General features: G+C 41.6%; 6 protein-coding genes across 8 annotated transcripts; 4 read left to right on the top strand and 2 right to left on the bottom strand.

Moving 5' to 3' along the window:
* Nucleotides 1-4: 4 nt before the first annotated feature.
* Nucleotides 5-3,829, bottom strand: LOC140763611 (malate dehydrogenase, cytoplasmic-like). Of its 3 annotated transcripts, none has more exons than XM_073101883.1 (8): nt 3,519-3,829; nt 3,283-3,364; nt 2,439-2,597; nt 2,142-2,317; nt 1,028-1,305; nt 738-873; nt 549-660; nt 5-232 (listed from the first exon to the last, which is right to left on the bottom strand). In XM_073101883.1, exons 2-8 carry the CDS (start codon nt 3,341-3,343, stop codon nt 141-143), a joined length of 1,014 nt encoding a protein of 337 aa, XP_072957984.1. In that variant the 5' UTR covers nt 3,344-3,364; nt 3,519-3,829; the 3' UTR covers nt 5-140. The 3 variants fall into 3 exon arrangements, with proteins under 3 accessions (XP_072957984.1, XP_072957986.1, XP_072957983.1); XM_073101885.1 differs by having other exon boundaries at nt 3,584-3,829; XM_073101882.1 differs by lacking the exon at nt 3,519-3,829 and having other exon boundaries at nt 3,283-3,504.
* Nucleotides 3,830-4,192: 363 nt separating this feature from the next.
* Nucleotides 4,193-5,369, top strand: LOC140763170 (probable aquaporin TIP2-1). The gene is made up of 3 exons (XM_073101243.1): nt 4,193-4,377; nt 4,465-4,715; nt 4,833-5,369. Exons 1-3 carry the CDS (start codon nt 4,251-4,253, stop codon nt 5,205-5,207), a joined length of 753 nt encoding a protein of 250 aa, XP_072957344.1. The 5' UTR covers nt 4,193-4,250; the 3' UTR covers nt 5,208-5,369.
* A 597-nt stretch (nt 5,370-5,966) lies between these two features.
* LOC140762607 (probable aquaporin TIP5-1) lies at nt 5,967-6,912 on the top strand. The gene is made up of 3 exons (XM_073100480.1): nt 5,967-6,093; nt 6,167-6,417; nt 6,505-6,912. The coding sequence occupies exons 1-3, from the start codon at nt 5,967-5,969 to the stop codon at nt 6,910-6,912; spliced, it is 786 nt and encodes a 261-aa protein (XP_072956581.1).
* A 1,373-nt stretch (nt 6,913-8,285) lies between these two features.
* Nucleotides 8,286-10,421, top strand: LOC140762749 (VAN3-binding protein-like). Its single transcript, XM_073100683.1, has 6 exons — nt 8,286-8,821; nt 8,956-9,319; nt 9,411-9,554; nt 9,648-9,697; nt 9,780-9,837; nt 9,928-10,421. Exons 1-6 carry the CDS (start codon nt 8,510-8,512, stop codon nt 10,158-10,160), a joined length of 1,161 nt encoding a protein of 386 aa, XP_072956784.1. The 5' UTR covers nt 8,286-8,509; the 3' UTR covers nt 10,161-10,421.
* Nucleotides 10,422-11,668: 1,247 nt separating this feature from the next.
* On the bottom strand, nt 11,669-16,750 carry LOC140762235 (coatomer subunit alpha-3-like). The gene is made up of 4 exons (XM_073099900.1): nt 16,598-16,750; nt 16,221-16,520; nt 15,430-15,924; nt 11,669-14,996 (listed from the first exon to the last, which is right to left on the bottom strand). The coding sequence occupies exons 2-4, from the start codon at nt 16,426-16,428 to the stop codon at nt 12,040-12,042; spliced, it is 3,660 nt and encodes a 1,219-aa protein (XP_072956001.1). The 5' UTR covers nt 16,429-16,520; nt 16,598-16,750; the 3' UTR covers nt 11,669-12,039.
* A 2,221-nt stretch (nt 16,751-18,971) lies between these two features.
* LOC140763157 (transcription factor GHD7-like) lies at nt 18,972-20,238 on the top strand. Its single transcript, XM_073101225.1, has 2 exons — nt 18,972-19,345; nt 19,776-20,238. Exons 1-2 carry the CDS (start codon nt 19,025-19,027, stop codon nt 20,079-20,081), a joined length of 627 nt encoding a protein of 208 aa, XP_072957326.1. The 5' UTR covers nt 18,972-19,024; the 3' UTR covers nt 20,082-20,238.
* Nucleotides 20,239-20,511: the final 273 nt, after the last annotated feature.

Here is a 20,511-nt window from a genome sequence, read left to right as displayed (position 1 = left end):
TACTACAGATATACCTGAAAAGGATCATTCCTGAAATTTTGGGATTGATATTTTCATCCATATGTAACAAGATATTACATTCTTTATTAAGATATCTGCTCGCTAGACACTCAATCTGATGTGCAGAGTGTGGGGGGTCACTAAAGGAATGAGTAGGCAAGAGACTTCTCTTCAATGAGCTCATTTGCTGAGACCTCCATCTTCGAACGTGAGAATTCGTCAATCTCAAGACCTGACAAACATAAATTATATGAGTAGAAATGCAATGCATAATATGCAACTTATAATCAAATTGTGCCAGTCAAGAAGACTTGACTTCCTGCAAGCTCCAAGAAATCTTGAAGAGAAAATGGCAAATGATCTAACAGCATTTCATTATCTTCATATGTCAAAATCAGAATTCAAATTTGTAATTTCAAATTAAAAAAATCAACACTTTGTAAGCAATATTCGTGGAAACTGTGTTTGTGTTAATCTCCTCAAGGGGGTTAAATGATTTATGTTTCACTAAAATAGGGTCTCTAAAATGATATCTTAGAAGCACTTACCCTGTACAATACTCCATTCCCCCTTTTCACAAGTAACGGGAAAGGAGTAAAAAATACCAGCAGGAGTATCATAAGCCCCATCAGAGTAAACACCCATTGACACCCATGTTCCCTAGAATAAAAGGTTATGAACTGTTAAGGAAAATTTCCAAAATGATAATCTAAAGCTTAACAGCCATTAAAGCAAACCTTGGGAGTGCCAAGAATCCAATCATGGATGTGATCACAGGCGGCACTGGCTGCAGACAATGCGCTGGATAGCTTGCGTGCTTTGATAATAGCTGCACCTCGCTGCTGCACAGTAGTTATGAACTCTCCTTTCAACCTGTCACAAAGATAGGTCTGTGACACAAAAAGCAACGAAACCAATAAAATGTAAAATCTTAATGAAAACTCTAGTTATTTATATGTATACAAGTTGGGAGTATAATTTGGCAATCTCTGATACTGATTGACTAAAATAATGATGGACAGCTTACCAGTGATCATTGCAAATAAGTTCTCTGACTGATTTTTCTTCACCTTGGGTTTTAACAGTAGCATAATTGACATCAGGGTACTGAGTTGAAGAATGGTTACCCCATATAATGACATTCTTCACATCACTGACATGAATATTTAACCTCTCTGAGATTTGACCAAGGGCTCTATTATGATCAAGCCGCGTAAGGCAAGTGATGTTCTTTGCAGGGATTGAAGGGGCAAATTCTTTTAAAATCAATGCATTAGTGTTAGCTGGGTTGGCAACAATGAGCACCTGGGAATAAAATTCTGCATCAGAGTCAGTTTCCGGAAACAACTCTGAATTTACATAGATATGCTTATCCAAGATTATGGAGGGTTACATGGTACATATAGCTCATATGACTAAATATTGTTTAATTTATCTCCTGTCCAACTTCAAATGGCACTGAAAAGCCCATAACAAGTAATCACCACAAAATTGGACAAGGTACAGTATCATATTTAAGTAGATTTACATTCCTCAATAACTATGAGTACTAATTCATGATTGAAGTGGCATTTTAATGTCTTATTCACAACTTTCGATATTAGCACAACAAAACCCCAGATAAGTACTGGTATGCTAAAATTATGTGAATAAACACATAGCTTAAGGAAAGTACGCTATGATTGACAACACTATATAGCAGAACATTATGTACATGTCCAAGTGGACATATAAAAGTGGCCCTAAGAAGCATTATATATTATTTGTGTAGCTTATGGCATAAGCATAGCATCTGTGCTTTGTATCTTTGCTCATCGCTTCTAGTTGCATCACCTTGATAAAAACAATCACCAAATCTACATCCTAATGAGAATTTATCAACAACAAAAGATGGGAGAGGATCTGACTAAAAGCTCTTTAATTCCATTTAATAATAAACACTAGCCGATAATTTTGACCCATTCAAAGTTCAAATTTTGTTTCACATTTGGTCATACATCCCTGTAGGTAACAAGTGCATGCAGAAGTTAACAAGTCGATTCAAATATTACATATAAAACTAATACTTTTAAATTGCTGAAAGGTTGTGAGGAAAGTATCTCGCAATTGAAAATTTCGTTGAAATATTGGTATCATACCACCTTGCAATTTTCAGCAGCATGCTTCTCCAAAGCTGAAGCTTGATTTTTGTAAATAGAAACATTTGGTGACAACACATCCTTCCTTTCCATCCCCGTTTTTCTAGGAAAACCGCCTATCATGATAGCTATATTGACACCAGCGCAAGCTTGTACCACATCAGAGGTGGCAACTACACCTGTAAAACCAAATACACATGATTCAGTAATATCCAGAAATTTTGTTTCCAATTAATCAAAATCATGCAGAGAATCATCTGTCTAGAGGTTGGATGAAGTGCTTAAGGGAGAAAAGTATACCTTTAAGAAGAGGTAAGGCGGCATCAACCAACTCCATTTTCACACCATTTAAGGCTTCTGCAGCAGGCTGGATATCAAGCATGTGCAGAATTACAGGTTGATCAGGACCTAACATCGATCCTCTAGCAATCATAGGGATGATAGCATAACCTATTTGTCCTGTAAAGCAGAGCTCAGATAATGAGCTAAGATTAAGAGTGAACTATATTATGGTCTCTTGGCAAGCAGCCACTCACACACTATCTCGAAAAGCATTCCAAATGGCATACCAAAAGTTAATTTCTTTACTTGTATATTCGTGTAGAAGTTAACTATAATGGGGATTCTTATGCAGTCTATTGATCTATTCCATTGAAGTCTCAATCCAAGCTACAACAAAACATAAATCTGCCGAACCTCAAACTCAACAATGCATATAAGAGGAAAATCCTCATCTACCTATAAACCCTATTATATTTTCCAAGGCAGAAAAAATCAACTAACTTGAGAAGATTAGGGGTTTTCATATTTTGGCTGCAAGTCAATCTCTGCTGTGCATTATTCACCTCATAGATAATCATCAATAATTCTATATCAAGTCTTCTTTTTTCTTCATTTGTCTCTATTTGGAACAAAGGTCTGTGTCAAATCAAGCACAATAATGTATATTTTCTCAAGAATTCCTCCCATAATAGTTTCCATATTCCCTCTCATAAATTAATCATCTTGTTGACAAATTCACCCCCATTACATGCCTGATTCTCAAATAACTTGTCCTCTCAATACTACAATTAAATCAAACAAAGAGCACTTGTCCTAACGAAGTAACGATACTGATAATGAAACGGGTTGCGTTGACACTTACCTGCGGCGCCGGTCACCAATATCTTGACGGGTTGCTTCGACCCACCACATCGGTACCTCATTAGACGAGATTTCCTCAACCTCTGGACGAGAGAGAGAGAAAAGCTCATTAGACGACTTATCTTCAACCTCTGGACGAGAGACCGAGGCGCCATTGAAAAAAGATCAAAGCTTTACAATAATCTTAACACGGCGGGCTACTATTATTTGTACAGACCAAGTAGTGAGGGGTGATACCTTTCAATCACTTCGAAGTCAGCGCAAGGATTCGATTGCAAGAAATTCAAGGAAAGAAGTAGAACCTTTAGAACGAAAGTAGGGGAAGGGTGAGATAACCATCACGGCCGTGGGATGGTTGGGCTTCTCCTTCTTCTTCAGGTATTCTCTTTTCTTTTTTCATATCACCACCTACATTTTCGTCATAGTGTTAGATACCTCCTCCTTTTCTTAACATTTTTACAATTCGCTACCTCCTTTTCGTGTATATTAGGAAGAAAACCCATCATAAAATGCTTTCCAATGCAAACAAGTCCAGAGAAAATTGTGAGAAATTCTATTCCACTCTTTTACGTGTTGAGTAAATTTATAATGCCATCAGAAAATAGACAAATTCTAATCCACTCTTTAAACTTCTCTTTGTCCCGAATTAATAATTAGAGTGGAGTAGCAAGCTGTCCTCATATCCATTACTCTCAATTAATCAAAACAGGGGCGGTTGGTCGGCCATCAATCATCATAAAACAACTAATTGTTAACTAACCGTCTTGTTATCATCCTTCACCGTCCACATTATTCTAGCATTCTCTCAACCACACCATTTCGTCATTTGGGCCTTCGCCATGGCCCATGGATGCTTGGTCGAAAGCCCAACCGCTCTCTCTCTATATATAACGCTCACGTCTTAGTTGTCTTCATCGTGCTGAAGTATAATAAGAGAGCAAATTAAGGGAGAGAAGGGAGAGCATTAAAATGGTGAAGCTTGCCTTTGGAAGTGTAGGCGATTCTTTCAGTGTTGGGTCCATTAAGGCATACTTAGCTGAGTTCATTGCCACCCTCCTCTTTGTGTTTGCCGGCGTTGGTTCTGCTATTGCCTATGGTATATAATATGGGTACTAAGTAATTTGGTATGTATAATAACTACGTTTATAATATTCTTTTTAATGAATTAATTCGGTTGGTGTAGGGAAGTTAACGGCCGATGCGGCGCTGGACCCGGCCGGCCTGGTGGCGGTGGCCATCGCGCATGCATTCGCTCTCTTTGTCGGCGTCTCCATGGCCGCCAACATCTCCGGCGGCCACCTCAACCCTGCCGTCACCTTGGGCCTCGCCGTCGGCGGCCACATCACCATCCTCACCGGCATCTTCTACTGGGTCGCGCAGCTTCTCGGCTCCTCGGCCGCCTGCCTCCTCCTCAAATTTGTCACCGGTGGAAAGGTAAATATAATATCAAAACTACATATACTAGTTATTGAATTTTTACAGAATCACTCGTTTTTGGATTCTGTACGTATTACATACGGATTTGATTGGTCTATTATTATTTCAACGCAGGCAGTGCCGACGCACGGGGTGGCGGCGGGGATGAATGAGATAGAGGGAGTGGTGATGGAGGTGGTGATCACCTTCGCTTTGGTGTACACAGTGTACGCGACGGCGGCGGACCCGAAGAAGGGGTCGTTAGGGACGATCGCGCCGATGGCGATCGGGTTCATCGTCGGGGCCAATATACTGGCGGCGGGACCGTTCAGCGGCGGCTCGATGAACCCCGCGAGGTCATTTGGACCGGCGGTGGCTACCGGTGACTTCTCAGGCAATTGGGTCTACTGGGTCGGACCACTGATTGGTGGTGGGCTGGCTGGGCTCGTCTATGGGGATGTCTTCATTGGATCCTATCAGCCAGTTGAAGCCGGTCAGGAATATCCATAGAGTAGTTGAAGTGTTCAACGTTGTCTCTTGTCTAGTCTACAATGTTTGGATCGTAATAAATGTACATATTATGTGTACGTATGATGGGTCTTGTACTCTTGTGGGATGTACTTAATTGCAGTGTGATTGAAGGAATTATCATATCATTAAGCCTTAAATTAATCTTTAGTTGTTGTTTATCATGTTTATGGCAAATTACAATGTATTTCAAAACTTCAGCACTCAATCCCTCTCAAATTAAGGTTGCGACGGTTTAATTTTGTCATCCAAAACTAATAATATAAAGACTAAATTATTCTTACCGGACACCAATATTTTCTACTATAAATAATTTTTTTTTTCACATTCTCGTTTGTTTGTTGCAGTTTAAAGAAAGATCAGGTAGTGTTAAATGCTTAACTTTAAATTAAGTATGGGAGAGAATATTAAAATCGAACTAAATAATTAGAGGATAAACTATAATTTACCCTTATGCTTAGATAAGATAAGTTGAGATACTAACAGCAGACGACGACCATGTGTCCGTTTGCAAGAAGTTCCTAGACTCGAGGTTGCACACGAACGACCTAGAGTGCTTGGGACTGATGACCCCATGGGGCCAGGCCTGAGCCAAGCCCTGCCCCGTTCTCGGAGGCGTCGATAACCGTAGGTAACGGCACCGAACTCGTTTCGTGGGAAGAGTCGCGCCTTTCCTCAAATAAAACTAACGTCTCTTTTTAAAGTTGGAACATGAAGCCAGTTGTTTATTGAAAGAAATCAATGGCTTCCAACGTCCGAGCCCACTTCCAGCTCTGGTTCTCTCCTCCTGCACTTCGCTCGTATGTCGCCGAGTTCATCTCCACCTTCCTCTTCGTCTTCGCTACCATCGGCTCCGCCATCTCCGCCCGTAAATAGTTGCCTACTTCTTTCTACTACGCTCTTTTCCTCTACGTTTCTCTCTCTAATCCTTCTATTTGTAGGCATGCTTACCCCAGACATTACGTCGGACGCTTCGTCTCTAGTGGCGACTGCTCTCGCTCAGGGCTTCGCGCTCTTCGTCGCGGTGTACATTGCCGCGGATGCCTCCGGTGGCCATGTCAACCCCGCCGTCACCTTCGCCCTCGCCATCGGCAGCCACGTCAGCGTTCCCACAGCCATCTTCTATTGGGTGTCTCAGTTACTCGGCGCCACCGTCGCCTGCCTCATCCTCCGGGTCGCCTCCGCCGGCCAGGTCAGCACTCAGAAGAAAAATAAAGAGAAATATTTTGACTTTCTTTTTTTAATGCGCGTACTAAAAACAAACGCCTCCCTGGTTCAGGCTATTCCGACGACGAGGATATCGACGGAGATGACGGGGTTCGGAGGGGCAGTTTTGGAAAGCGTGACCACGTTCGCGCTGGTGTACACCGTCCACGTGGCGTGCGACCTCAGGGGAGGAGTAAAGAGGGGCCCGCTCACGTCAGCGGCCCTAGGGCCAATAGCAGTCGGGCTCGCGGCTGGCGCGTGCGTGCTCGCGACCGGTTCACTGACTGGGGCGTCGATGAACCCCGCCCGGTCCTTCGGACCGGCGATCATAAGCGGAGACTTCAAGAACCACGGCGTGTACTGGGTTGGACCGCTGATTGGTGCAGCACTGGCTGCGCTGGTACACCAGAATCTGGTGTACCCTTCTGTCTCCCCCTCGTCTGATCCCCCACGTGGCAATCTGGAAACTGCTACCCTTTGATTCGTGTTTAGTGTTTTAGTTTTGTAAACCAACGTAGTGATTAAAAGACGAATAATTTTTCTTTTAATTGGTACTGGATCCAACTCCGAAGCCCGGCCCAAATAAGTTGCGCCGAATAGCTCTTTTTTGCAAACTTTTCGTAAGGTAGATCAGGCCTAGAGCCTTACGCTAGCTTTTCTTTTTCTTTTCCACTTTGCAATTAATCCACGCATCCCTTCCATCAACTCATTTCACTCGTGGGCGGCGTTTACAGCCTTTGGAGAAAAGGTGCAAAGTAGTTTTTTTTCTTTTTTAAATTTAAATTTTATAAATAAGCCGTTCACTGAGTTAAAAAAAGTTTATAAACCCGTTTAAATTTTAAAATATGTAAAATAAATATTTAGAAGAATCGAAGTGGCTAATTTGGTCCCCCCCCCCCTCCCATTAAAGTTCTCACATACTTCTTTCTCTAGTTACATTTTCTTATTCCAATCGCTCAAATAACTTAGCAAAAGATAATTACAACAAGAGGCAAGAACTAATAAGACAGATCACTTCCTCCGCACGCAAAAGAAAAGATTGGAAAGCGATGCCATGCTTATCTTTTGAGGGCAGTGGATGGAAGGGCATCAGTAGTGTACCTCAACCATTACGCTTTGCAATCTGACCCACGGCAGAAAGGCTCACTAAACAAAGGGTTTAAAGCTTTTTGAATTTGTCTCTTGTTCTGCTTAGAAAAAGGAAAAAAAAGAAGCAAAGAGGAGCCAGGCCGAGCTAGCCGCCGAACCAATCAATACTTCCTACTCTAGATGATGATGCCCTTCTTTAGTGTATATAAATGATTAAAGCTCAGGTGCAAAGCTGGAGCGTGAGATTCCACTCTAAGCGTTAGGTTAGGGTTCATCCTTCTCTGCCTATTTTGGCTTTGCAATTATTGCTGATATGTAACACCAAGCAAACTCTAAACTTTCTTTACATAAGGTTGGTAAAAAGATTCCCAAATAGTAGATATTTGGTGACCTTAAATGACAAGAAGAAGAAGAAGAAGAGGAGAAGTAGCAATCACCAGTCATCACCACCAAATTCCTTCCCCCACTCTGCAATCACAAAGTTCCATTACTAAAGCTAACAAATACAAGCGTCCAAATCCCACAAAAGCGACAAATCGTCGTATATATATATATATACACATATATATACTCTATTCGTAAATTCATGAAATGTAAGGTGTGAAATGGTAAAATTGAGATGGAATGGTCCGACCCACATACTATCCAATGCCGACAAAACTGAACTCTCCCATGAAACAAAGGTGTAGGGAATCGCGCAACATTGCACGAGGCCACGCCGGCTAAACTGGGACTCTTGTCGCCGAGGTTTGCAACCTTCTCTCTCTCTCTCTCTCTAGACCCCCCAGATAAGAACCCAAATGCCACGGTAATAGGAAATAGTAGCAGAAACCAACGAAAGCAATATAAAAGGAGGAACAGGGGATTTGTCCACCCTATGTCCCCTCCTCGCCCCACCACTCCTTCCTTTCTCGTGCTCCGCGTGGCCTCCTCCTTATAAGTATCCAAAACCGGGACCAACTGGAGTGCACACCAAGGTAGGAAAGGCAATGGAGAAGGGGTTTTTCTTGGGCAGGAGGAGGAAGAGGAGAGATGCGTTGTTGAGTTTGGAGTTGAGGAGGGAAGAGGAGGAGGAGGAGGAGATGGGAAGGAATATGCAAGCGATACCGCCGCCGCAGACGCCGAAGGAACCGATGGAGTTCTTGGCAAGGTCGTGGAGCGTGTCGGCGTCGGAGATATCGAAGGCTCTCCTGACCGGCAACAAGAAGAGGAATTTCGTCGTTGATCGGCTGCCGGATATGATGGCGATCCCGGAGACGCTGGCGTTCGCCGCTTCTGCTGCTCAGAGTCATCCTATGCGTGTAAGCTCCTGATCGAGCGCTAGAAGAGAGAAAAGGAGAAACTTTTTCTCTTTCTTTCAAGTGAAGCAAAACTTATAACGGGATTGTAATTACGAAGTCCTCTAATTTGCTCTTAATTTGTTTGATTTGGTCAGACATGTCGAAGTAGGCATTCCATCATCACCCACCACCAAGCAATCGGAAGATGGTTCCACAACAAGGAGAGCAACCGGATCAAAGAGAAGGCACGTGCCGAGAAAGCTCGTATACACGCTGCCGTATCCGTCGCCGGAGTAGCCGCAGCGGTTGCTGCCGTGGCGGCTGACACAAGCACAGATAGCCAGACCCCAAAAATGACTGCCGCCTTGGTATCTGCTACGGAACTGCTAGCATCTCACTGCATCGAGATTGCCGAGCTGGCCGGGGCCAGCCACGACCAGGTTGCATCCGCCGTCGGGTCTGCGGTCGACGTTAGAACTCCCGGCGATCTCATGACTCTCACAGCAGCAGCAGCCACAGGTTAGATCTCAAGAGCTAGTCATAGTTCCTGTTACTTAATCAATGAAACATTCTTAGTTAATTACTAACTAACTTCAATTCTATATTCCAGCTCTTAGAGGAGCCGCAGCAATGAAGCTTAGAGTGCAACGCGAAGCAAGGAGTAATGCAGCTGTTATTCCTTACGAAAAAGGCCCTTGTTGGAGCCCAGACATATGGTGTAAAGAAGGAGAGCTGCTTAAACGCACCAGAAAAGGTACTATTTTTACTTGGGAGTTCATCTACCAATCCATTGAAAACATCATCTATCAGGATGAAGAATTTAACACTCTGTCCTCCCGTGATGCAGGAGTTCTACACTGGAAGCGTGTATCTGTTTTCATTAACAAAAAATCTCAGGTAGATAATTTTATCCATCGCTTGTTAGATGATATATCTGAAGGTTTTAGTGCTCAAATTTTACATTTTCAATGGATGTCAGGTTATGGTAAAACTCAAGAGCAAGCATATGGGAGGTGCACTTTCAAAGAAGAAAAAGAGTGAGTTTAAAACATCAATTTGGAACAATTATAAGTACACTAATTCCATGCTTTGGTATCTGATCGATGGGGTTATGTGATGATCATCAGGTGTTGTTTATGGTGTATTTGATGAGCTTCCAGCATGGCCGGGGCATGAGAGAGAGATTCCAGAGGAGAGATGCTACTTTGGCCTGAGAACAGCACAAGGAATATTAGAGTTTGAATGTGAGAATAGAATCAGCAAACAGAAGTGGGTAGATGGAGTGCAGAATTTGCTAAGACAAGTAGCAGGTGGAGCTGATCAAGTAGAGCACTCTCTGGAATTGCTAAAACTCAGTTGATGTAGTGCATAATATTAATAGAACATCAAAGAAAAAGAAAGAAGCAAAGGCATCCTTGTGCTCAAATTTGCAAAGATTGTGAAACTTCTTCCATCTCTCAGGGAGATGGAGAAAATGATAACAAAGTCAAGAAGGATGTTGGGGAAAAAACAAAAGAACCAATACATAATGTGGCATGTCACAAGCCTCTCAGAATACACTCTTGTATGATTCAGATAGTAATTCTTATAAAGTAATAATATGATTTTGTTTATTGCGCAAGACATTGCTTCATAATGTGCTCTGCTTTCAATCGACAAACAGCTTTGAAGCATCTCTATGAGACTTCCTGTATCACATGTGTCCACTGGCAATTAACGTTCTGAAACCCAGAAGATGTTTGACTCTGTAAAACATTTGAACAGGGGAACATTTTAACAGAGCACAGAGATTTGTGCTTGTATGCGGAGAAGCATGTCTGATGTACATAACTCTCAATATTCTCAATTAGGTGCTATTAGACTTGCTTTTGAGTGCAGCGCATTTGCATGGAAAGACTATGTAGCCATATGAGGTAATTTGACTGTCAGGAATTGTCTCTCTCTCTCTCTCTCTCTCTCTCTCTCTCTCTCTCTCTCTCTCTCTCTCTCTCTCTCTCTCTCTCTCTCCAGATCACAGTTTAATTGCTGGAAAGTGAACTCCAGTGAATTATCTCACTTGAGTTAACTATCTTCTTTCAAGAAATAGAGTTATCATAGGTAAACAAGTCATTTTTAAAATTATTTTTTATAATTAAATATTAAAATTAGAGAAGTTTTATTAGTACATGCTGCTAAGAGGACTCAGGTTGAGGAGATTCATGCAGTCTAGGCTTCAGAGGATCCGCTTCCGTGTTTTCGTGTATTAATATCCCAAAGTTCACGCATCGAGTATTACGGAACCCATGATATAGGACTTGCATATTAAAAAAATGGGATAATATATCTTCTCGTATCCTTGGCAAATGTGGGGAAGTGCTAAGTATTACGCAAGAAGGACTCTGGAAATTGATGGCCTTTGCTGGTTCATTGAACACGACTATCGCATTTTTCCGGGAAAGATGCCACGTGCCACAAATGAGAAGTTCGCCAACAAGCAGTACGATGCATGTGGATACTGCGTTGAGATGTGATGAAAAATGTACATTAACGTAATGTTATCTACTCATCGAGCTCCAACTTATCTTGATTGGGGATGTGAATCACCACTCACCAGGACGTTATCTACGCATTCAGAGTATGATTTCACCCATTCCAATGTCATGGAAACCGAGAATATTCATTGTACGACCAATTGCATCAGGATCATGATATTTCTCCTCAAAAAGAAGTTTTGAAGAAAGAGAGAAAGAATCAGGCCATGACACATAAAACACCCCTTTTTTCTGAGATTTAAATTTACAATCACATGTGATGACCAAAATATGGGGTATATGGCAAGTATTAGAAGATCAAATGCCCGAAACAAGAGAAGGCAATCAATTACATCTATTACCACGACAAAGCAGAGACTCAGATACATACTGTATTACAATGACAAGATATAAAGGTTCCTGCAAAGAACCCTAGACATCTTTATATTATATAACAAACCAAATGAGAGCGTCACCGCAATTCTGAAGCAAATATAACTCTTACATTGTCTCTTATAAAAAAAAAAAAGAGGGAGGGGGCTTGCATGAACTAATCAAAATCTGCATTTGCTCATCGGGCCCAAAGAAAACTGAGCAAATTGCTCTAACAAAACATTTCCTATTCTTATTGCTTTACCTTTCACATGATAGCATCCTCAGCAAGATAAAAGTCTTCAATTAACTGCTAAAATGAAAGTGGCATATAATAAATGTAGAGCCTTTTGCCAATTATCTCAACTGCGTAGTAGAACAGAGCAAACCAGAGGCATCGGCCCCGACAACTGCAAGATCACAAACTGCACAAAGCTGTCCTTCAGTGGCAGGTACAAAATGAGACCCACAATAAGGGCAGAACACATCTTTCTGGCCACGGTAGATTGGTACATAGGTTGCACCACAAACTACAAATGGATTCCTGTAATCATAATTCAACTGCTTGGCATCTTTTTTATCACCACAAGCCTGCAATACTTGCCTAGCCTTCTTTGCTTGGGCCTCATTTGGGCTGTTCTCCAGAAGCATCCTGGCAAAATTAGCTGCCGTACCATAGTTTCCTCCCTTAAAGCATACAGTCATAGCACTTGTGAGCACGAGTCTCATGTGAATCTTCTGAAGCTTACAATTAGTGAAGTAAGCTGCCAACTCTTGTTGCCGGACCGCATCATCTTTAGTTTCCTTTCTCTTAACTTCAATCTTCAAACCAAGCACATATTCTCTAACTATCTCAATCAGCTCCTTCACTTCATCAACTTCCCTCCTAGAGTCCACTACAATAAGTGGGATAGTATGCAAGATATTAAGAAATTGCCTAAGAGCCTCCGGAAATTTTCCTTCTGTGGTGGCTCGATAGGCTGCCTTGAGCTTCTCATCCATCTGTGAGAATTTGAAAACAAGTGCTGGCGGGCTCCTTACATTAGGGCTCACTGACTCACTCCATCCCTTCTCAACAGCGACAGGTATCACAGGAGTCGTAGCAAAACCACGCAGATATGTGTGACTGCCCATGTAAAGATCCATAAACAATGGCTTCAATGGAGCAAAGTTCCTAATGGCCAATTGTCGGCTAAGCAGGCGCATGGCAGTGTCAAAGTTTCCAGCTGCAACCAACTCACCTGCAAGGGAGGATTTCTGAACCCAAATTTGGCTCACAGGCATGCCTGCTGTAGGGGCAACAAATAAAGTAGAACGAGCATTAGCTGCAGCCTTTGGAGTAACTACATCTGGTGGTAACTCCAAATCTTCAAGATCCCATCCTCCTTCTTCATCGTTCTCACCATGAGATTGGCCTTCCTCATCTTCTGCTATGATGATATCACCATTCTGCATCATACCCTCTGCATCAATAATATCCAGTTCCTCATCACCCCAGTCAGCACCACTAGTCTCTTCTTCTTCCTCATGTCCTACTCTCCCTAGATTATCCAATCCACCTTCAAAAATGCCCCGCATGACCCTCAGTAATGGCCAATCACCACTGCACATAAGAGGTGCAGGGGGCATCAATAGTGAACGGGCTTTCCCATCAGGTAGAGAGGGGACATTATCTCCTAATTCAGCTGCAAGCCTTTCAGCAACTTCCACAAGCCCATGAGTGGCAGCAGTTACATATGCAAGCGGCAAATGCCCAGTGCTTTCCAAGATCTTGACTCGTTCATGAATGTCACCTAGATACATGGCATTGTGGAACTGACCCATCACATCGTTCTTGATCTCAGCTATCCTAAGCATTTTGGACAGCTTATCCATGTTTCCAGTCACAAGGTAGAGAAAAGAAAGCCTATCAAAGTTCTTTGTCCGTTGGTAAGCATATTCAACAATACTAGTGTTTCCTTGCCTAAGAGCCTCAACGCCTAATCTGTACCAGTGGTCTTTCTCATCTATCTCTTTTGCAGATGCAACGGCAATCTGGATGTTGCCACTCTCAAGAGCAAGGTTAAACCGAGTCCTCTCATCTTTGACAAAATGGAGAGCTACTTCAGGAAATCCCTTCTGCTGCAGATATGAAATGACAGCTTGCCCACATAGTTGTGAGTTCTTGATCATACTCATTACATGGTCATATCTTTTCTTCAGAAGGGCAAGCTTGAATATGTACTCTGAAGCATCAATTGAGATGACCCTATTCTTTCCATCACGATCCAAGCAATATATTTTACTCCCAGAAACCTTGGTTATGTAGATAGGAACATCAAGAGTTCTTATGATCCCGCTGTCCCCATTTGGAAGGCAATACTTTATATGGTTCAAGGTTGTGTAAATGAAGACACCATTCTCATCCCAGGCACCACTTTTCACACGGATTGTCTCGTGCAGGGTGCAACAATGCACAAGCTTCTTATTAGCAATAACTATAGCATGTTTGCTCAGCAAGGCAACAGAATCCATGTCACTTGACCAGATTATGTATTTAACAGATGGCGCCTGAAGTTCACCAAGAATGATTCTTTGCTGAAGATCAAAAATGACCACTTTATCCTCTGCCCTGCACAACAAGTTGCCCGTCCCAGCATAAAAGATTGCATCAGTCGCAATAGGAAGAACATTTTTCTTCACTGTTTCATTCTTAAGATTCTTCACTAAAACCTGATTGTTGCTCTTGTCAAGAACTGCAAACCTATTTCGAGCAATAAAAACAGCTGAACCCCCAGTTCCCTTCTTGGCTTCCTGCATATAATCAGCCCTTCCAACAGATTCACTGGGAACAATATATAGTTCATATGAACCACCATCAGCATCAGAACAGATCAAGACAGCCTTCTCAGTGGGGCTATAAGACAATGTTCTTGGTCCCTGATTCAAGCTGGAAGAACCAGGCCTTCTTATTGGAACCACTTGATTGTCCTTTTGAGATGAGAATTCATATAACCGCAAGAAACGATCTTTTACATAGTACAAAGTATCTCCACTAACAGAAAAGGCAGGGCGCTCTCTCTCCAACTTGAAAACTACCATGCCGCTATCATGACCAGCTGCAAGAAGGTTCATTTCTGGATGTGCAGTAAGGATCCAGAAACGGTCATGTTCACGACGAAAAGTCTGAATACCTGTTCGTTTTGTAGCATCCCAGACACGAATGCTTTTGTCCTCTGAGTTGGATACAATAATATCCTGTTTTGCATGGAATAGTACACAGGAAACATTATTCATGTGTCCCCTCAAAGTGTCCACTTCCCAAGCTTTTGTATCTGTATTGTAAGATAGATAGTAAGTTAGTAGTGCTTCTTTATCAGACAACTGACAGAATAAATTTTAATTGTCTCCTCAAAAGGGTCATTAGTTAGGTATATCAAGCCATTCGTTCCTTTTTTCTATGTGTCATCCATAGAATTTCCTCCAAAATTCTTCAGAAAGAAGAACATAATAACTTAGAGGTCACTCCATTATCTTTATATTTCCAAAGGTACATGTCATATTGTTAATATTTTTCACTAGGATCCTGATTTCTCGCAAATTCATAAGAAACGTCACTATGCTAAATCTGTGTGCTTTTCACTTTAGTTCTTACGCTCTAAAAGTTCTTTGCTGAATAATAACAACATTAATAGTTCACAAGCACATAATAGCACATCTGAAGACAGAGGAAAGCTTAAAAAAGGATTGTTGAGATATACAATTTACCATTCATGCGCCATATCTTAACTTGCCGATCATCTGCTCCAGAAACAATAAGAGGCAAGCTAGGATGAAAGGATGCCCAGTTGATTCCACGATCATGACCTTCCAAGACATACTTCACGACAGCATCAACTCCTCCAAACAAATCTGTGTTCATCTGGGTTAGACGCAAAATATCATCGGCTGGTGACACCGTCTTCTTCCTCAATGCTCCAATGTCCCAGACACGCACCGTCTGATCCAAGGAAGCCGACACAACAAGGTCCTCCTTTGGATGGAAAGATGCGCACATGACATAGTGGTTGTGCCCAGTCAGTACTGCAATGCAAGTACGTGACTGCCAGTTCCAGATCCTAATAGTCTGATCATCACTAGCACTGACAATCCAAGGGTACTCATCATGGAATTGGACAGTGCGAATATAATCAAGGTGCCCAAGAAGCGTAAACAGACAGCGATGGGTCTTATAATTCCAGACCTTGATCTTGTAGTCATCTCCTGCAAGAACGATGCTACAACTATTATAGTGACAAGTAGTGCATGTTCCAAGGCATTCGGGATTTAGTAACATAAAATGCACGTCGATCACCGGACCATACCTAAATCAGATCTCAACAACTACAATAAATAAGAGCACGCGACTGATACCAAATTCACGCAACTACCTAGATCTAAACATTGTAACTAAATTCAAGATTATCAAAGCGCAGATCTGACCTACAAAGTCGAAACCAACTAAAACAGACCAAAGATGAGATCTTGGAGTAAAAGATGCGAAGAATCGGACGTATCACCTCCTGAGACGAAGAGGGGCTGCGACTTGTGGAAATGGACACCACGAACTGGGCCATCGTGCTCATCGAAGCGGTCAATGAGGGTGCCCATCCTGTAGTCCCACAGCTGGATCACGCCGCTGTGGAGACTGGCGAGGATCCATGGCCGCTTGCAGTGGAAGCTGAGTCCCTTAACCCGATTGCTCTTCGTCTCAAACTTGGTCAGCATCTCTTCCTAATCCCAGTCCCAATCCTCCCCCCTTTTCGCTTCCGACCTCCTCAAATCACTGGATCTCGCCAAACCCTAGCTACTGAAGAATTCTGCAAGATCGATACCAATAGAAGATAAAGCTTAGGGGTTAGGGCACGGATCAGCGACGGAGAGGAAGGGTGCTGACCTCGCAAGCTAAGATCCGGATCTGTGACACGAGAGTGAGTATCAGATCTCGGTAGTCCCAGAGAGAGAGAGAGAGAGAGAGAGAGAGAGAGAGAGAGAGAGAGAGAGGGGGAGATTGTGATAGTGAACCAAAAAGGATTATTCCTTTATTATCTTTTCATCTCTCCCGCATTTAAGCAACATATGTTTAGAGTCTTTAGACGGAGAGAATAGGAGAGAGGCTCGGAAGAGCGAAGTGAATAGAAAAATAAGTTTATTCCATTTGATAGAATAAGAGCAAATAATATATTTATTATTATACTATTTATGCAATATTTAATTATTGAAATAAACTAATACAAGTATAATGTCTATAAAATAAATAAGAATAATATGATTTAATAATTTATTGTAAGAACTAATTTAGTTGACAAATTTTTATTAGATCTCAAAAGTATCGATTTAAATGTATCATCTCCGTTTATTGTAGGGGAAAATAGTAGGTTTTGGTATGTTTTAGGTATCAAGATTAATACACTTGATCACAAATTAATTTAATACAATCTACAATCTGTTGATTTGAATTTTTTAACTTTATTAATGGAATTCGAAAATATTAAATAAGTAGGATAATATAAAGGGGCATATTTGAAATATAAAAATAATAATTTTTTTCTTTCACCTTGTTTGGAGAGCAATAGAAAAGAGAAGTGAAAATTATTATATGATCTTTTCTTGCACAATATTAGTAGAGTATCACATATTTTTAAACCATTTTAAATAATTTATACAAGAATAAATAAGTTTATTAATCTAATATAATTGTGATTGTGATCAGTTAAATTCAATTAATGAAATAATTTTGAAGGAGTATAAAGATTTCAATGATAATTATGATAACGTATATAATGTTCTTTTATCATTATCGTTCTAGTATGGATTGTGGCATCGAATCGGATCGGACTAGAAAATAGGAGACCTGTTATCTCTCTCTCTCTCTACTCGGGCAAAGATCGTTATAGCCACTAAAATTATTAAATTATTTTTAAAATATCATTTTGTCTATTTAATCTAACTAATCGAAGTAACAACAGAATTTAGATTAAAAATCACATTTTTTCCCATCTATAAATTATATAAAATGATTCAAAATTTGTTTCACATTATGTGATATCGAAGCATGGAGAATCTTAATCCCATCACTACGTGTCGAGCCCCCATGAGGTGAATTTTAATGGAATAAATCTAAATAGCTTGCATTGGCTATTCAAGTTAGATATCAAAAGGTATTAGTCTCTGTGTTTAAACCTATACCTATGATTAGTTTTACGAAATTATTAGGTGTATCAAAAGAAAAATATCAAGAATATTGTTCAACATCTGGGTGTAGCTGGAAAGAATCTAGTGCAATATTATTAGGTGGCAACTTCAGGATGGATTCATCTAAAAAGGAATGCTACCCATGTCTTGGCTTGAGAGCACCAGAACTTTATGTGAGCAATTATAGGTTCACTTCTTTTCTTTGGTTCTTTTTCCTCACTGATGCAGGAGAGCATCAAAGCATCGACATTGCCCATTGACACTATTTTTCCAGAATCCAAAGGTATGGCCATGGCCATGGCCTCCTATGCTTTTGCTCATATGCCCTCCTTTTAGGCATTTTTGTTTTGGTATTCAATCCTGCCGGAGAAGCTACCAGATGTAAGATTGTAAGTGAGATGGTTGGTTCTTTTGATGTTATGCCACTTAATTTGGGGGCCTCTATTTGTATTGCTGCGGTCCAAATTGCCTTCAGATGCCACTTTTGGGCTCCTAATTGTGTGGATGGGAGCCAATCTTGCTTTGGCTCACACTATTAATCTTATCCTTGTGGTTGGAACTCGGAAAGAACTAGCACAGAGAATTTTGTTGGTCAAACTAGAGAGATTGAGCCATAGATCTTAATAAAGATCTGATCATTGAGTTAATACACTGTGGTTGGATTCTAACCAAATCCAAAACTTTTCTTTCACTTGACTTGGATAGCTTGTATTGTTTTCTAGAATCAGTCAACAAACTACAAACATAATATGACGTTAATTACGTGTTCTGTTTGTGCTTCCGGCTTATTTATCCGAAGTAAACTGGGTAAATTAGTTTTGGCCCCACTATCGGAATAATTTATCAGCGGATAAGAGAAGAAGATAGCTACTAGCTAGGATAAAAGTGAGGGAATAAAATTAAGGTAGCAAGGGAATGGGAATAGCGAGGAATAAAAGGTGGCATGGAAACGTCCACGTAAGAAGAGGAAAGATTGATCACATCTCTTCCTTCCCTCTCATTGGTCTCCACATCATTGTCTTCTCCAAAGAAGTATCGCTTCGCACGCATCCATTTAAACTCCTACCGTCCTCCCAATTCTTCACCACCACCACACATAGCCAAGTGCTCATCTTCTCCGCCCACGTACATGACGGCCGCCATGTCCTCGCATGACGTATGCGAGACGTGCGGCGGGGCTAAGGGGGGAGCCACGTGCCGCCACCGCACCGATCTCAACCGGGCGGTGTTTCAGATGTTTCCCGGACAGAGCCAGGAGGCCGATGGAATCCAGGAGTTCCAGTTCTTTGGGCAGGATGACACGGTGGCGTGGCTCTTCCATGAACCGAGGGGGAGAAAGGCGATCGTGCCGGAGTTTAACTACGTCGATGGCCTCCGTGTATCCTGCCAATCGCCGCATGGCTTAGTCACGGCTTTGGCGGAAGGTCCGGCGGCTACCAACTCCACCGCCGTGAGTGGTTCTATCCTCTTGAGAGTTTTAGTAGTTTTTCCAGATATTCCTTTTAAAATACGAAGTAAGCTAAGATGTAGTTATTTTCAAGCTTATGCGATCATGATGGAAGCATCACGTAGTTCTATAATTATAATGGACTTAGTCTCCTTAATTTTTGTCAGCTCTAGAACACGTAGTCTTTCATTAATGAGTCAAAAGAGTTCTTTTGATACATTGCTAAAAGTGAAATTATTATTCGGAGTCCTTTTGTGAGATTTTTAATTATTTCACATGAAATAAAGATGAGTGTTAAAGTAGAACGATGCTTAATGTTTTAAAACTGATAGATATATCAAATGCATGCGAAAGTTTTAAATCCTGTATCGTAGAACATTATATTGATGATGCTTGCTGAAGTATTGTTATTGTTTCATTTCTTTCGCGGAAGTCATTTTGCGGTGGCACGTTCATCGACATGGCAATCGGGAGCCCTACGGAGGCCGGCGATGCTGCGGCGGCTTCGAGTCTCGGACACACCTCCTTGGAGAGGGAAGCCAAGGTCACGAGGTACAAGGAGAAGAGAAAGAGGAGAAGGTACGAGAAGCAAATCAGATACGCGTCGAGGAAAGCGTACGCCGAGATGAGGCCAAGGATCAAAGGGCGCTTCGCGAAGACGCAAGAGACGAACAAGACGCCACCGGAGCACCGTCCTTATGGCTCGGAGAGTCTTAATCTTGGATGGTTCGGTTCTTAGTGGGCATGGCATGCAGCAAACTATAGTGGAAATACTATTGGAGTGAGGAGTGAGGAGTGAGGCATTAGCTAACTGTATGTTTGGTGTACGTAAACAAGTGCGATTGCTTTTATGGAAATAAGATGTCACTCGTACGAGCTGCGTACGTATATATGTATACATATATGTTAGACAGCCGGATAGATTCATTGTTGGTAGTATGGTGCATTTCGTCAAGCACTTGTTGAGCAACTGGTACAACGAAGAAGATCCACACCTCAAATAAATAAAATAAAAGATATCCATGCCAAATGTAATGTGAAGAGAGATTTATCGAATGTATGTTAAGTTGATGGCAAATGATGACTCTGGTAATGCACCAACTTCAATTCGGAAGAGGTTGCATTCGAGCTCTCCAATTGGATCGATTACAAACCTAAAATATATATCT

Source organism: Typha angustifolia, chromosome 7 (assembly GCF_048772165.1).
Source record: "Typha angustifolia cultivar Huaian chromosome 7, ASM4877216v1, whole genome shotgun sequence".
In the NCBI taxonomy this organism is placed as follows: domain Eukaryota; kingdom Viridiplantae; phylum Streptophyta; class Magnoliopsida; order Poales; family Typhaceae; genus Typha; species Typha angustifolia.
The sequence above is the reverse complement of the archived record's forward strand: the minus strand, read 5'-3'. Positions and strand labels throughout refer to the sequence as shown.

Bases quoted from the DNA above. Each gene is read 5' to 3' on its own strand.
- LOC140762235 (XM_073099900.1), bottom strand. From the start codon at position 16,428: ATGCTGACCAAGTTTGAGACGAAGAGCAATCGGGTTAAGGGACTCAGC. The intron at 15,925-16,220 runs GTGATACGTCCG...TCGTTCTTGCAG, and splicing joins GCCCCTCTTCGTCTCAGGAG to GAGATGACTACAAGATCAAG. The intron at 14,997-15,429 runs GTAAATTGTATA...CTTACAATACAG, and splicing joins TAAGATATGGCGCATGAATG to ATACAAAAGCTTGGGAAGTG.
- LOC140762749 (XM_073100683.1), top strand. From the start codon at position 8,510: ATGGAGAAGGGGTTTTTCTTGGGCAGGAGGAGGAAGAGGAGAGATGCG. The intron at 8,822-8,955 runs GTAAGCTCCTGA...TGATTTGGTCAG, and splicing joins CTCAGAGTCATCCTATGCGT to ACATGTCGAAGTAGGCATTC. The intron at 9,555-9,647 runs GTACTATTTTTA...CCCGTGATGCAG, and splicing joins GCTTAAACGCACCAGAAAAG to GAGTTCTACACTGGAAGCGT.
- LOC140762607 (XM_073100480.1), top strand. From the start codon at position 5,967: ATGGCTTCCAACGTCCGAGCCCACTTCCAGCTCTGGTTCTCTCCTCCT. The intron at 6,094-6,166 runs GTAAATAGTTGC...TTCTATTTGTAG, and splicing joins CGGCTCCGCCATCTCCGCCC to GCATGCTTACCCCAGACATT. The intron at 6,418-6,504 runs GTCAGCACTCAG...TCCCTGGTTCAG, and splicing joins GGGTCGCCTCCGCCGGCCAG to GCTATTCCGACGACGAGGAT.
- LOC140763170 (XM_073101243.1), top strand. From the start codon at position 4,251: ATGGTGAAGCTTGCCTTTGGAAGTGTAGGCGATTCTTTCAGTGTTGGG. The intron at 4,378-4,464 runs GTATATAATATG...CGGTTGGTGTAG, and splicing joins TGGTTCTGCTATTGCCTATG to GGAAGTTAACGGCCGATGCG. The intron at 4,716-4,832 runs GTAAATATAATA...ATTTCAACGCAG, and splicing joins AATTTGTCACCGGTGGAAAG to GCAGTGCCGACGCACGGGGT.
- LOC140763157 (XM_073101225.1), top strand. From the start codon at position 19,025: ATGACGGCCGCCATGTCCTCGCATGACGTATGCGAGACGTGCGGCGGG. The intron at 19,346-19,775 runs GTGAGTGGTTCT...CTTTCGCGGAAG, and splicing joins CGGCTACCAACTCCACCGCC to TCATTTTGCGGTGGCACGTT.
- LOC140763611 (XM_073101882.1), bottom strand. From the start codon at position 3,436: ATGGCGCCTCGGTCTCTCGTCCAGAGGTTGAAGATAAGTCGTCTAATG. The intron at 874-1,027 runs GTAAGCTGTCCA...TCTTTGTGACAG, and splicing joins CTTATTTGCAATGATCACTG to GTTGAAAGGAGAGTTCATAA. The intron at 233-548 runs GTAAGTGCTTCT...TATGTTTGTCAG, and splicing joins GGAATGGAGTATTGTACAGG to GTCTTGAGATTGACGAATTC.